The sequence below is a fragment of the Euprymna scolopes genome, chromosome 45 (genome assembly GCF_053919585.1).
Source record: "Euprymna scolopes isolate OS-2025 chromosome 45, ASM5391958v1, whole genome shotgun sequence".
NCBI classification, from domain to species: domain Eukaryota; kingdom Metazoa; phylum Mollusca; class Cephalopoda; order Sepiida; family Sepiolidae; genus Euprymna; species Euprymna scolopes.
In genome coordinates, this window is record NC_136526.1 from 66,600,120 (window position 1) to 66,616,542 (window position 16,423).

Consider the following 16,423-nt stretch of genomic DNA (forward strand, 5'->3'; position numbering starts at 1 on the left):
GTGTATATATATATATATATATATATATATATATATATATATAGAGAGAGAGAGAGAGAGAGAGAGAGAGAGAGAGAGAAAAGACAAACATTGAGAAAATTTAAGCCAAAAGTTAAAAATTGAAATTCATTTTTTTTTTTTTGTTTTTTTCATTAAAATGCATTTTCCGTTGTCGTGAGGCGTTGTTTATAAAAAACTGATTTGAAAAAAAAAATGCTGAGGAGGAGGAGTCATCATGTTTTTTTTCCTGATGAAAGAAAAAAAATGTTATTTTTACATATCGCCATACATCTCCTAAGTTTCCATAGCAACAAGCAGAGATTAAAGTAAATCGAGAGATTCATATAAACAAAACACAGATAGAAACAGATAAAAAGGAAAATACAGTAAATATTGTCATGGTAATTTTTTCTTCTTCTTACTTTATTTATCAGGTTTCAGTTTTTTTAAAGAATAAAAAAAACAACATATATTTTTTATGGTCAAGGAATTTTTTTTGTTTAGTTTTTTTTGTTTTTTTTTCGAAGGGGGGAGGAGGAGGTTATTGTGAGGCCCATCTGACCATTGGTGGTCAAGAGTCAGAGAATTTGGTCGCTCAGTGTCGATCAGTTTTGGTCACGCAATCTTAGTAGCTGTTATTGGTCACCGTGGTGGTTGCATCTGCCTCATCGTCGTCACCGCCAGATTCGAGAGCCTCTAACTTTTGTTCCAACCTCTCGATGCGAACGTCTTGTTTTTTCAATTGTTCCGTGAGCTGCTTTAAGTCATCTTGCAGTTTCTTCGCGTCAAAATTCTTAAGAAAAAAAAAAAAGAAACAAACAAAATGGTCAGTACTAGTTTAAAACCGTTGTCGTGTTTTTTTTTTTCGTTGATCACAAAATAAACAAATCTGTGACCACGCGCAAAAATTAAATCGCGAACAAGATATTTTTTTAATAAAATGGAGTTGCTTATTGCAATTCATGAAAGAGATGTTTTTTTTATACAAATTAAAATTTTTTCCCATTTCTACATGATATACATACTATTAAGCATACCTTATTTGCATACAAATTTACAAAATCACATCTCATTAATTGACTATTTGTTTTCATGTTAATATTTCTTAAGAAAAAAAAAAATTAGTTTAAGATTATTGTCATGTTTTTTTTTTTTTTAAATCTGCAACCACACACAAAAATTTACAAGTGTAAATTGTGAACGAGATTTTTTGGCGCTTCTATATTATACAAACGAAAACAAAATACTGAATTTCAACTAAAACAAATGGTATCTATGCAATTGCCAGGTCTCAAATAGTAACATATCCAAAAATTACGAAAAACGATAAGCTAGCAAAATAATTATGAATAAAAAAGAAAATTTGTGAAAGGAAACGAAATTACTATATTACGCTTACTAAAAAAAGAGATAAGTTGGCAGGGGGGGAGAATTAAGTTCTGTTGCTTACGTCGTATGGTGAACAGAATTCAAAATTGATTGATATTGTCGGACTGACTTCCTCATCTTGGTTGTTATCGTCACAACGTTTCGGCCGTTTCGCCCTCCGGCCTTCATCAGGTGTTTTGTATCAAACTGGGGAACCGTTTGTTACAGACAATTAGAAGTCAAAATGTCGGATAAAATTATATTCCTCATCTAAACTTTATCGAAAACAGTTTTTCATTAACGATTATCGTTTTCTACAATATCGTTTTCTGTAATTTTTGGATATGTTACTATTTGCAACCTGACAATTACATAGGTACCATTTGTTTTATTCAAAATTCAACATTTTTTTCGTTATTATAATCTAGAAGTACCAATTTTTTTTTTTAGTAACTTATTGCAATTCTTGTTCAGGTTTTTATATACAAATTAAAACTTCCCATAAGTGTTTTTGGATTTATTTAAAAAAAAAAAAAAATTTTTTTTAACTGTTAGGATCAAAGTGTAGGACATGTTTCTGAAGATGTCGTTTACAATACTTAACAAAGAATGTTTAAAAGTGGGGTTCCCAACCTCCACAAAACATTACCCCCTTTATATAAGGGTCAACAATTACAGGGGAACTGTGTGTTCAACTCATATGCATGCATAAAGTTAGCTGTTAGAGGTAAACCGAATTGCATAGGATGAGAGTGTAGTACCTGTTCTCCCAGCTACAGTTAGTATCTACAAGTTAATTGCATGGTGCACTCCTAGTTGATAATGTCGACCACCTGCTTACCTCCAGGTTGGACATTTTGTTGTTTTTTTTTTCTGAATTTATGCAAGATGTTTGGCAGTAGAAAAAAAAAATTTTTAATTTAAAAAAAAAAAAAAGAATAGAAAAATCTGTTTAGAAATAAAATCAAAAACCACAAAAAACACGATTAAATATGTTTGGAAATAAAATAAAAACAAAGTAAAAAAACAAAAGAAAACAAACAAAAAAACATGATTATTAGAAATAAAAAAAAAAAGTTAAAAAACACAAAAAACAAAAACAAAAAAAAATAATTTAAAAAGTTGGCAACAAAAATTGGTTTACATTAAACGTCGTCGCATTAGGGTTAACGAGCTTATCTTGCAGGAAAACGTAACCAAGTTTGATATGTTTATGGCGAGTGGCTCAACTACAATCAGGTAAAAAACAAAACATAACTTTATTAAAGCATCAGATTAATGGGGAAAGGGGCCTTTTCCTTTTCTGATGAGAAGCATTTAGCTTTGAAATGCCATGGCCTAAATGTTTTTCTCCCTCTTATTCTTTCCTTATTGATCTGATGATACCTCGCAAAATATATTCGAATGCTGATTTCAGAGTTCTTACTCAACAGATTGGCTCGGACAGCCAGCCCTGACCCGTTATCCGACCCTACAGGTAAAAATTTGTGCTACTGTTCTTGCAGAAAATATAATTTCCGCTCTTCTTCCCGTTTGCGAGTCAGCCAATGAAAAGCACGTTTTCAAAAAAGCCTCTGCTCCACCAACGAAATGTTGCATCCCTCTGCCTGTACTTCGATGGTGAATGCTCTGACGAACTACAAGCACTTGTACCCCCTCAACGTAAACACCCCCGACAAACCTGACAAGCAGCTAAATCCCACCCCTTCACAGTAGAGATCCCTCAGTGTAAGAAAGCCTTCTACTCCAATAGTTTCTTCCCCGAAACTGCTAAACTTTGGAACTCGCTTCCGGGATTCTGTTTTTCCAACTGTACTGACATGCAGAAGTTCAAATGTAATGTGAACAAACATCTTGCTACTCATCTCCCTTCATAATACCCCTGCAACTTATGTCGCCGATAGTAGCTCCCAACTTCAAAGTGGCACTGTGTCTTGTTTGGGGTGAAAGTTGAATAAAAGATAAATAAAATTGTTATGTTCTTATCGAGTTGATTCATTTATTAGGTCGTTTAATTTTAAAAAAATAAAAAATAAATAAAATTGTTATGTTCTTATCAAGTTGATTCATTTATTGGGTCGTTTAATTTAAAAAAAATAAAAAATAAATAAAATTGTTATGTTCTTATCGAGTTGATTCATTTATTGGGTCGTTTAATTAAAAAAAAAAAAAAAACACCTGCCCTTGTCATCCATTTGTTTGTCGGGCAGGCCTTCTAGTCTATCCTTGACAAACTGGATTGGTAATTTTACCGGGTTTCGCTCAAACAGTTTATTCGAAAGGATCGAATTACTGTTAAAGAGCATCTCCCCCCCCCTCTCTGGCTTTCTTACTCTTTCTATTTTCTCTCTCTGTGTCTCTATTAGAGAATAGAGAAAGAGAGAGGGAGAGGGAGGGAAAGAGAGAGAGGTGATAACGTGGACAGTGGATACGTTTGCAGAAGAAGGGTCAGCTGACCAGATGACGTGGTGTCATGTGATGAGGTTAGCTGATTCTTTCTTGGCAGTTTGGTTTCGGGTGTTGAAGAAGACAGACGGCTTTTCAGCTGTCCCCCCCCCCTGGGCTGGGGAGGACGCTGACGTGTACCATCAAGCAAGCAAGGTTCACCTCCATTCTGTGTCGACCTCTGGAAGGTGAATAAAAACATAAAACCTTAATTATCATCTCGGAGTGAATTCTTCATCCAACAGGCCAGCTCCCCTCCAAGAGACGATGAACACCAGAGGAACAACCGACGACACATGAATAAAGGTATGTTAAGAAATGCATGTACACAAACACACACCCACGAAGACATGAACAATAAGATTAGAAACTAGACGATCACGTACACGAATCTCCTTCTTGACACTATTCCCTTTATGATACAATCTCCTTTATGACACCCCACAATATAACATTACAAGTTAACACTTCAATTTTTTTTTTTTGTTGGTTTACTTGCCTCCCCACGAGGGCAAAATTATACAGGGCCGGTTTTTTAATGTGGTGGAGAAACCAGCTCTCAAAAAGGGGCACTCTGGTCAATAACAAAAATAAAAAAAAATGTATCGGTCATGAAGGATTTCTCCTTCACTAACCGAAGTGAAAGAAGTGAAGAGCATCAGGACAGATACTACACTTTGATCCTGGCCCAAAGACTAAGAACACTTTTTTTTTTACTGATTAAAACTTTATCTCGTCTGACAATGGGAGAATTTTTAGTGAAAGAACTTTAAAATATATGACAAATACGTATGGAAAGGATGGATCTTATTTAAAAATAAATGATATAAGAATACAATATAAAAAAGTTGTACGTAACTTTTATTCCTCGTCTTTTATTTAAACTTTGTGACAAGAAGGAATGGTAGAGTGTGTTGGTTGCGTGAACCATGTAAGTTGTCCAAAATATTTTGTTTTTTTAAAGTTAAACATCTGACGAGTATATGACTAAATATGCAGCAATAACATAATTTTGCAGACTTGTTAGTCGCAATATGAAACAATATTGCAATGGATACCTTTTGAAAAGTAATAAATGACCAACTAAGAAAACTTGATATTTGGAGAATCATTATATAACACTAATATATATATATCCACTTATCAAGTGTTTCCTTTTCAGATTAAATATGTTTTTAACTCTTTTTCAAAGTGTTTTTTAACATGTTTTATTAACTATTTGCTCTTAATGGGGGAGTTATAAGAATAAGATCGATTCTTTAAGGTGAGACTTATCAGGATAATGCAAAGCTCAACAAATTGTTTTGAAGCTTAAATAGCAAATCAATAAAAAAAGAAAACGTCAATATAAAAATATAGACAAATGCGTATAGATTTGTTTGTTTATTCAATAAGGACGTTACATCAATTAAGGGGGGGTAGGATAAGTAAAACTCTTTATACCATGGTATTTCGAAGCCTAATGCTTCTCATCAGAAGAGTAGAGAAGATGCTAAGTAACATAATAGGAATGCGACGTCTAGCAATAGTTACATTAGGAGCAAAATAATTCTGCAGTGATAGATTAAATATTGAAACTGTTTGGGGAGGGAATGGGAAAACTAAAGTGATTTGTGATATAGGAGAAATATGATTTTTATTATATAATGAAGGTGTAGAACACGTATGCCATGGTGGGTTTAATATATGTGTTTGTATGTGCGCATCAAAACTCTCGGGAAGAATATAGGATAAGTGATTGAAGGAGGATGTTTATTTAATCGTATTAATGGGTTAATTACTATGGAAGGGGTTTACTTGAAGTAGAGGATTTATGCTAGGTCTGTATATATTAGTATTTAAATGAAGTATGAATTATTAGAAATAATTGATGTAACTTATTGAATAAACGAACAAATCTATATAAATTAGTATATATTTTTATATTGTCATTTTCTTATTACTATATATATATATATATATGTATATATATATTTCTTCAGAATAAAATTATCTAACAATCAACTGGTAAGGAAACCTGTGATTATAAGTCTTACAAAAGACTTATTCTTTGTCTTACATAGAATAATAAAAATCTTTTGATTTGAAATTTAATCATTTCACGTCATAAATTTTAAAATTTATACCAATCCTTATTTAAGAAGCTCAATGTAATTAGAGCAATATAGTGAATAAATGACAAAAGACTATATTCCAAAGTTCATGATGTTGACCATCTTATAATTTATTCCTTTAATTCAATTGACTTTTACAATTCTTGACAGTATCTGTTTCGTAGCATAAAATCAATCACTTAATTATTATATCAATCAGTAATTTATTTTGCCCTTAACTCATCAGAAGAAATAGCAACAATCAATCCGTCAAAAGGAAATAAAGTGTGTTTTGACATGATTAAAATCCGAAAATTGGAATGGCGTGATGGAAACATAAGGTATTTACAGCTTCTCTTCCAATTTTTGTGCTATTTTATTTATATATATATATATATATATATATATATATATATATATAACAATGAATATTAAACAATGCGATAGCTTCCACCCAAAAACAAGATGGCCGCCCAAAAATATAAAATGCACTTAACACACATACAGAATTAGTTTCGCCACTTCAACTTAAATAAACCCTTCGCAAATTTTAACTCCAATTAACATACAACATAAAATATGTATTAGTTTAAAAAAGACTAAAATCGTTTCATATAACTTTTTTGTAGCTTAAAACAAAATAAGAAACCCATACAAAAATGATTGATATGAATAGATTTCCCCATAAAACTGAGATAGCAACCTAAATTAACACACAATGCTTCATTTCCAACATTACGAGATTTTTTTTTTGTTTTTTTCTGATAAGTATATGTAAGTAAAAATTCAATGTTAACAGAAAAATATTGATTGTTCCACATAAACGAAACATGTACTGAAATGAATGATTAAGACAAGTAAAACCTTAGAATATAGCGAAATTGTTATTCATTTACATATATATATATATATGTAAATGAATATATGTGTGTGTGTGTGTGTGTGTGTATTAGTGTTGGGACGATTAATCGAATATTGAGAAAAAAACCTAAATTAACACACGATGCTTCATTTCCAACATTACGAGATTTTTTTGTTTTTTTCTGATAAGTATATGTAAGTAAAAATTCAAAAAAAATAACGTAAACAAACCAATCAAGACGACACGTTGACAAGAGAGAGAGAGAAAGAGAGAGAGAGAGAGAGAGAGAGAGAGAACGTAGAGAGCGAATATTAGCAGAAGGGGAGCAAGGGAGATAACTAGGGATGAAAAAGAAACAAAAAGGAGAACAAAAAGAGTCAGTCAGTTGCCGGGAAGATTGAAAATGGGATAGACATAGCGCACCACGTGGAAATTAAAAACAGGAGGACTCACCATTCTAACCCATCAAGATAAAAAAAAAAATAAGAAAAGAAAGATGAGTACGACCTGGAAAACCTAAGGTAAATTACAGGCATTTTATTTTAACGCGGAAGGCGATACGACAAATATGAAAAAAGGAATTTTTCATAGCGGGGGTTTTAATTACGTAAAAAAAAAAAGAAGAGAGAGAGAAAGCAACCAATATGATTCTCGGAAGAGATCTAAAAAGTTTCGCAGGAAGCAGCCCGACACATCCATAGTTGGGGTAGGGTTGCTGTCTGAGCTGATATGATGTCGAATCCGAAATATTGATTGTTCCGCATAAACGAAACATGTACTGAAATGAATGATTAAGACAAGTAAAACCTTGGAATATAGCGAAATTGTTATTCATTTACATATATATATATATGTAAATGAATATATATATATGTGTGTGTGTGTGTGTGTGTGTGTGTGTGTGTGTATTAGTGTTGGGACGATTAATCGAATATTGAGAAAAAAATTACCTGAAAAAACTTCTTTTTCAATGCCAGAAACGATTATTTTTAATTGTTTTTATCTAAAATTTAGTTTTGCTCGTATTAATGATGAAATGATCAATATTTATTGATTTCAAACAATCAATAAAAATAAAATCTATAGATCATTCCCTCCCACCCCCCCCTGCAAATGTATCTTTACGTTCGTGAAAATACATGCAAAAGAAAAAGAATCGAAATCAGTAATTGTATTGGAATTGGAGAAAAGTATTGGAATTCCTCTAACAAACCATATTTAGAAATCTAAAAATAATTGGAACTGATAATCATATCGGAATCAGAGAAAAATATTGGAATCGTCCCATCACACACACACACAGGTAGAAATAGTAAAAAAAAAAAAAAAAAAAAAAAAAATATATATATATATATATATATATATATATATATATATATATACACACACACACAGGTAGAAATGGTTAAAAAAAAAATATATATATATATATATACACACACACACATACACACAGAGGTAGAAATGGTAAAAAAAAACAAAAAAAAAAAAAACAGGATAAAAGTGCTCAATATTTTAGTGGAGTTGAATGGTTTTTATTTCACAACCACAAGTATTAACTAAATCAATTGCAATTGTTTCGTCAGCAGAAAATTTACTGTCAGACTTTTGCCGTCTGATGAAGCAGGCAGTAAGTTTTCTGTCTGCGATAACAATTGTCATAGATTTAGTCAATACTTGAGGTTATAAATAAAAAACATTTATATCTGACGTTTCTGAATTTTTGAGATGAGGATTGATTCTTCGTATCATTTGGATTCATCGGACTACTGTTCTCATCTTGAGTGTGATTTTTCACAATGTTTCGGTCGATGTAACCTCCGACCTTCTTCAGGTGTATCTTATCGAACTCGGGAATGTTTTTGTTGAACTCGGGAATTGGGAGCGGAACCCTTTATTTACTTTACAGAACCCGTGGTGCAGTGGTTAGAGTGCTTGGAAAAATCAATTGTAAAAAGTGATATTCTTCTGAAGGTTGAAGGTTCAATCCTCAGTGTGGGCGACCGAAAAATACAATTGCGAATTACTTAGGATCTCTTTCCAGTCATGGCTGATGGCACGAGCATGCTACCCCGTGGAGTAAATAAAGGGTTCTGTCCAAATCCCCGAGTTCGGCAACATACACCTGAAGAAGGTCAGAGGTTACATCACACTCAAGATGGGGATAGTAGTTCAATAAATCCAAATAATATGAATTGTATATATATATTTATATATATACACACGTGTGTGTACATGTTGGGTGCATCTACTAAGCAGGTGTGTGTATGTGTAGAAACTAAGTGCGTATGTGTAGAAACTAAGTGTGTATGTGTAGAAACTAAGTGCGTATGTGTAGAAACCGACGTGTTTGGTCAATGTGCGCGCATGTACAGGAAGATACTGTGTGATTGCTCGCAATTTGCCGCAACATAGGAAACATTTCACGAACATAGTGTTGGGATGGGTGTGTGAGCGTGTACTTAGGGTTGGGCGTAATGTTGGGTATGCTGGAGTGTTGACATCAATAAAACTACAACAGTGGAGGCGCGTGTGGTGTTGGAGTGGTGGTGCATGTATGCAGGTAAGCGGCTCCACATATTGGTGCCACGTGTGAAACGGCTCAAAAGAGCAACACAAAAAGGCGGAATTGGAAGGTATTGGAAAAAAGAAAACGTAACGGGATAAACGTACAAGCTCATAACAAACGATTTACGACTGGTGGCGGCAGTTGCTGCTACAGTGATGATAATAAATGGGCAAAAATAACAAAACGGCAAAATTTCTAGTGACGATATTTAACTGGATTTGAAAACTAGTATCATGGCTTGTTCATGCCGTAGATGAAATCATGGTTAATATTCTCCACAGGCTTCAGTTTATTGTTTGTTCGATTCCTCTGAAGATATCACATGATTTTGAACTTGGCAGAATACATGGAATGGTTGCCATTACCTTTCCCAGCACAGTGGCATCTGACTCGCCTGTTTGCACCTATCCGTTGTCCTTAGATCATCCGCACAGCTGCAGTCGAATAATGTAACTCTTAATACCATAAGGGATTGTTTGACCCTCGGGCCAAGATCAAAGTTCCAAGTTCAAAGTGTAGTATCTGTTCCGGCAGATACTGCAATCAAAGAGCATATGTGGAGGCAACGCCATATATCAAACCACTGTAGGGAAAGCCCTTCATATCAATTGCCACTATCCAGTTTTCCCTCAGGGGAGCTGGTCCATCCTCCCCTCTCTCCACATTAAAAACAGCCTTGTGCTTAATTTGCTCAGTGAGGAAGCAAATAAATACAAACTCCTAATACCATAGAACCGTTAATCTGCTAGAGATTCATCCTCCTCCATCGCCATTCAACAAATTTCTAACCCGGTGCGGTACATACAGCACCTAGCCTTCTCAAATGGTCACCCATCTGGTACTGGCCAGGCTAATCATTGCTTAACTTTGGTTATCTGGCAGGAACCAATATGTCAATGTGATTTTTAGCTGCAATTGAATAACGTAACTCTTAATAACATAGAACCGTTGATCTGCTAAAGATTCATCCTCCCCCATCGCCATCCAACATCCTGTTGCCGACGCCATCAGAGTTATCTTCTCCTAGATGCATGTCTGAACTAAGTCTAGGGGTGCATCTCTCCCAGTGAATTAATGCGACTCCAGATACCAACATGGGAATTTCTTAGTACACGGCGCGATTCATACAGCGCCTAGCCTTCCCAAATAGTCACCCATCTGGTACTAGTCAGTCTTATCATTGCTTATATTCAATGATCTGGCAGGAACCAATATGTCAATGTGATTTTGCCATATACGGAATATATACTGAAAATTGTAAAATTCAATTCATTTTAACTTCGGTTTTCTGTCATGTCAGTGTACATCAAGAAAAAGTCTGATTAATGTTTACATAATTCTAGTTTAATTTTTTAAAGTTTAAATAAAATAGTCTTTATATTGTTTTTAACTCATCTTGAGTGTTATTGGTGCAATGTTTCAGTCAGTTGGTCAATTCGGCCAGGCAAGTCGGTTATTGTTTAGAAAAGAAAGAGAAAAGTTACTGGCTCCGTAGATATTTTCGAATTCTTTTGAGTTAGCCTCTGTTTTATGGTTTTAGTTTCGTATTTGTGAAAAAAGATTGGTTGATAGGGGGGGGGGCTCTAATTAAGATCGACATGGGATTATCTCCCTTCCATCCTCAAAATTGTAAGGGTGTACAATGTTTGCTTTTTCTACAACCAATTCCACAAAGAGAAAGAGTGGAAGAAAAAAAAAAAGAGACATTAACAACATGGAAGCACTCGTAATCTTATGCAACTAGCTATCCTTATCTGGCATTGCCTGGGAATATTTTTTTTTTTTTTAAATCGATGTCATTTGTTGGTCTTTTTTTTTTTTTTTTGACCAAATTTTTCTCATAAATAAAATTTGGAAAATTAATTTTAATTGTTACATCGTCATTTTTTCATTAAACGATCAACAAAATTTTTATAAAATTGATTATTGTTAAACGTTCAAATCTCTCATCGTAAAATTATTGGATGTAAATAGGTTCCAAAACTTAAAATTTTTTTAATATATTTGCTAAGAATTTTAAAATGACAATTCGACAATTTAAAGGCTTCAAAATTACTTACAGATTCTGCAAAATCACAAAATAATCAATTACAATTTGGTGCCATCTTTAAAATAGAATATCAACAAATTCTTAAATATTGCCGTATAAATCATCAAACGTAGTTCATGCCATTGATCAAATTTTGTACTATCATAATGCTCCGCATCTTACAGCTGACAATCATTTCAGTCTCATTAACAATTATCCTCAAGCAGCTCTTGGTCTTAATAAATGGTGATGCAAAAGAATAAAAAAAGAGAAACTATCACAGTATTCAATCATAAAACGTGACAAATAATCAGACATTTTCTCCATGAGGGAGTGATTGTGTAAAATCAATTAGTAAAATCTAATTCTACAAATGGTTAAAAAAAAGAGCAAAAAGAGTTCAATCGATCAACTAAACTAATGAACTACACAAACATTTTACAGAAAAGTCACACACCATGCGAGCAACAAAAAACATAACAAAAATCAATCAATTTCGATATCGTCAAATGACCACAATTCTCATCTTAATTTTTAATTTTTTTTTATACGACGTTTCGACCGATGTAATCTTCGGTCTTCTTCAGCTGCATTTTTTACAATCTGTGAATCTGCATGATCAGCATCATCATCTTCAGTTTAACATCACGCTGGCTCCTAGGCTTAACATTCACAGACAATATGAATTCGGACAAATACACTGAGGCAATTGCCAAGACTGGTGTGAGGAAAGTGGGCTCTTTCTACCGTGGTAGAAGATTACTCCCACCTGAGAGTATCCTGTACCTCTACAAAGCCATGGTTCACCCATGCATGGAATATTGTTGTCACACCTAGACTGGTGCATCTGCCACTAGTCTCTCGCACTCTTCGATAGGGTTACAAAAAAAAAAAAAAAGATTTGCCAACCTAATAGACCCCACACACTGTCGATAAATTCCAACCTCTGTCCCATCGCCAAAATGTAACATCTCTGTGCCTGTTTTACAAATACTCCAATGGTAAGTACTCGGACAAACTCAAAGCACTAGTACCCTTTTGACATAAATACCCCTGACAAGCAGCAAAATCCCACCCCTACACTATAGAGAGCCCTAGATGCCGTAAAGCCTTCTACTCAGCTTCTTCCATGAACTGCTAGACTTTGGAATTCCCTCAGAGACCCCTGCTTCTCTGACTGTACTAATATGCAGAAGTTCAAATGTAATACTGAACAGACATCTTGCTGTTCAACTCCCTACATAGTATTCCTGCAGATCTGGTCCCAAATAGTAACCCTTTACGATAAGTGGCACTGTGCCTTGTTTGGGGCAAAAAAAAAAAACAGTTAAAAGTGTTGGGCAGCTTTCAGAAAATAAACTTCCAAACTAATCTATTTCTGGCCAGGTTTTTATTTATCCCTCTTTCTCTCAAATCCGCCCTTATAATTTTCTCCCATGGCATTTCCTTGCTAACTACCCCTGAAACCATAAATTTAATCTTCCACTGAGGTCATCAGATCTAAACCTATCTTTAGGACTTACATTACACATCCATTGCATCATTCTATCATTTCTCGCCATGCAACACATATCCTCAACCAACCAGGTTTACCTTCCGTACATCACACTACCTGGATATGCATGATAGAGTTTTTCACTGGTAAATAGTGGTAACGCTCTGCTAGTTAGTAATAACATAAGTTCCCTGACCATACTCTATTCACCTGCAATCACACCACCACAAACTCTCCAATGAAAATCTTAATTCTAAAACTTCGATCACATTGTATTTCATTGCAGTGACTAATGTTAGCTCACCTTCTCGGACGAATTCAGAGTTCAAACTGGTTGTCACGCAAACGTAATTACCAAACTTATAAAATATTCTAAAGTATTTCGTATAAAATATTCTAAAGTATTTCGTATAAAATATTCTAAAGTATTTCGTATAAAATAATCTAAAGTATTTCGTATAAAATATTCTAAAGTATTTCGCATAAAATATTCTAAAGTATTTCGTATAAAATAAAATGTATAAAATATGAAATATTTTTTAATACTTCGTATAAAACATTTAAAAATAATATGTATAAAATCATATTAAATATTAGTTTTAAAATATAAAAAATTATAAAATATTATTAAAAAAATTATAGAATATAAAATATTATAAAATATAAAAAATTATAAAATATTATAAAATATTCTTATTAGGTCACCTAAATTTACCTCCCCTTACACACATTTCATTTTAAAAACTACAATAAATCAAAAAGATGACATTTAAAAACTACAATAAATCAAAGAAAGATAACACTGAAAATGTGAACGTAACACAACTTAACAGCTGTTCTTGGTAGAAAACACTAAAAACAATCAAATGTAAATATCAAAAAAAATAAAATAAAAATGTCGGATTAGCTGCTTTTGTACTGAAATGTCAGTCAGTCTTAATTTAAAATATTGATTTCTGTTCGAATGTCATGCTTTCGTCTGAAATAAGATTTGCTAAGCATGCACATCAAAAAAACTTATCGAAAGAAAAGATTGTGATTTTTTTTTTTTAAGATGGCCTTCTTGCCATCCCAAGAAAACGTTTGTAATTCTAGTTTTTTGACAATGCTTTGAAGGTTAGTCATTAGTTGCAAAAACACACGGCAAGCATTCGAGTTTGGCAAATTGAACAATTTGCATGGAAATTTAAAAAAAAAAAAAAAAGACAAGGGAAAAAACTAAACATCAATTCCACGTCAAACGATTCATCATTTTTATGAGATTAAATTAGTAACTAAAAAAACATGCGTGATATGATCGGAATAAAACTCACAGGAAAATAATTCTCGAAATTCGCCCTTGAATGCTTTAACTAGACTTTTTGGCAGAGTTGATTCTAAAATCTTTGACAGCTGAGCTTAAAACTATGGTTCCTCCTGAAAAACCTTCAGGAAAAAGTGCTCATCTAGCTACAACCACTATTAGAAAATTCCCTCATGCTCTGTGTCTAAATCTAAACAAATTCCATGAACAAAGTTTCTTTCCTGGAACTGCCCACCTGTGATATTCTGTTCCATTGTTCTGCTTCCCAGCTGACTAAGATATGATCATCTTCAAGTCCAATGCAAACAAGTTCTTGTTGAGCGATTCCTTTAAATAAATTTTTTCTACCCGATTCCCACCACTAACGGTCACTATGACCACCTTACACTCGTTAAACCTTGTCCTCGAGTGGCTTTTGTGATTCCCTTGTAAAAAAAAATCTATATGCTACTCTTTTTTGCTCTTTATACAGTTCCCGTTAGCAGAAAGAAATGCAAGATTAACTGCAGTTGAACGATCTCTCTCGCACATTTTTTTTCTCACACACACTCACTCTTTCAAGTCCCTTCTTACGAGGGAGTGCAGTATTCATCAAACACGTGGAGTGGGTTTCATCGCTACATGACAAACCACCTGCTGAAGGAAGCATGGTGGGCTCCCTCTATCGTGCTAGAAAATTACTCACTCCAGAAAGCATCCTATATCTTTAAAAAGCTACAATCCACCCATGCATGAGTCTCTCACTCTTAGACATGGTCCAAAAAGAGTCTCAAATTTAATAGGTCCCGCACTGTCGGCTAAGTTCCAACATCTGCCCCATCGCCACAATGTCACACACATCCCTGTACCTGGTGTGACCCCCCCCCCATCGACGTAAATATTCCCAAACAACTCGATAAGTAACAAAATGATGCCCCTTCACTGTTGAAGGAAGCATGGTGGGCTCCCTGTATCATGCTAGAAAATTGATTACACCTGAGAACACCCTATATCTCTGCAAAGCCACCATTCGCCCATGCATGGAGTATTGTTATATCTGGGTTGATGCATCTAACACTAATCTCTCACTCTTAGACATCAGCAGCAGTTGTGGCAGTGATGCTGCTATTTAACAGCGCCGGTGACCACGGCTTCCGAAATTGTATAACCCGATGGTAATCTCAGGAAGACAAAACGTTGCTTTCAGTCTTGATTCGGGGATGCATCTCCCCCAGTGAGTTAAACACGCACACAGATAACAACCTGGAAATTTCTATGACTCAGCACGGTACAGACACTGCCTAGTCTTCCCACATGGTCACCCATCTGGTACTGGGAAGGTTCATCGTTTCTTAACTTTGGTGATCTGACGCGAACTCATGCGTCAACTTGACTGTGCTGACAGGGTTAAAAAATAAAAAGAGTTTCAAATTTAATAGGTCCCGCACAGTCGGCTAAGTTCCAACCTCTATCCCATCACTGCAATGTCACATCTGTGTCTGTTGTGCCCCCCTCCCTCGACATACATACTTCCAACCAATCCAATATGCAACAAAATTGCACCTCTTAATTGTTGTAATCTTTAGATACCAGAAAGTCTTCTACTTTATTAGTTTCTTCCCTCAGTATGCTAAACTTTGGAATTCCCTCCCTGTTTCCTGCTTCCCTTACTGTACTAACCTGCAGAAATTTAAATGTAATGTCAACAGACATCTTGCTATTGAACTTCCCACAGTCCTCTGTTAGATATGATCCCAAATAGTTTTGCCCTTACAACCAAGTGGCACTGTACCTTAAGTTAAAAAAAAAAAAACACACACACACATCTAACATGATTGACCGACGCTGACCAATGGATGGATCGGAATTCAAAGAAAATAAACCTAACAACTAATCAGCATTTTACTTCAAAAAACAAAAAACAAAAAAAAAACATGACAAATCACTCTGAAAACAAACCACTTATGAAACAGTTGCGAAATAATCCATCAAATAGGGTTCATACAAATTTTCAATGTCCATTTTCAAGGACTTTTCAGAGCTTTTTAAAGTTTTTCAAGGCCTTCTTACAGACAAAATTAAAATTTTTGCAACCAAATTTGGGGTATGTTTTACAATCCACAGCAATTCGAAAAAATGTTACAAAACGAAAAATACAACAAATAAATGTCGGCAGAGCCAATAAAAGTTACTTTGTTGGGATTTTTTTTTTCATCTCAAATATTAACTCTCTTTACGGCTTTTAAATTTCTAACCAAGATGGCTGCCTTTTTTTTTTTT

General features: G+C 34.2%; 1 protein-coding gene across 7 annotated transcripts in view; it reads right to left on the reverse strand.

Moving 5' to 3' along the window:
- Nucleotides 1-391: 391 nt before the first annotated feature.
- Nucleotides 392-16,423, reverse strand: part of LOC145269867 (coronin-1C-like) — a 251,675-nt gene continuing 235,643 nt past the window's right edge. For all 7 annotated transcript variants that reach the window (XM_080125601.1, XM_080125597.1, XM_080125602.1 and 4 more), the window contains one exon: nucleotides 392-793. In XM_080125601.1, the coding sequence (XP_079981727.1) occupies nucleotides 626-793 (168 nt within the window). In that variant the 3' untranslated portion in view covers nucleotides 392-625. The remainder of the gene's footprint in view (nucleotides 794-16,423) is intronic.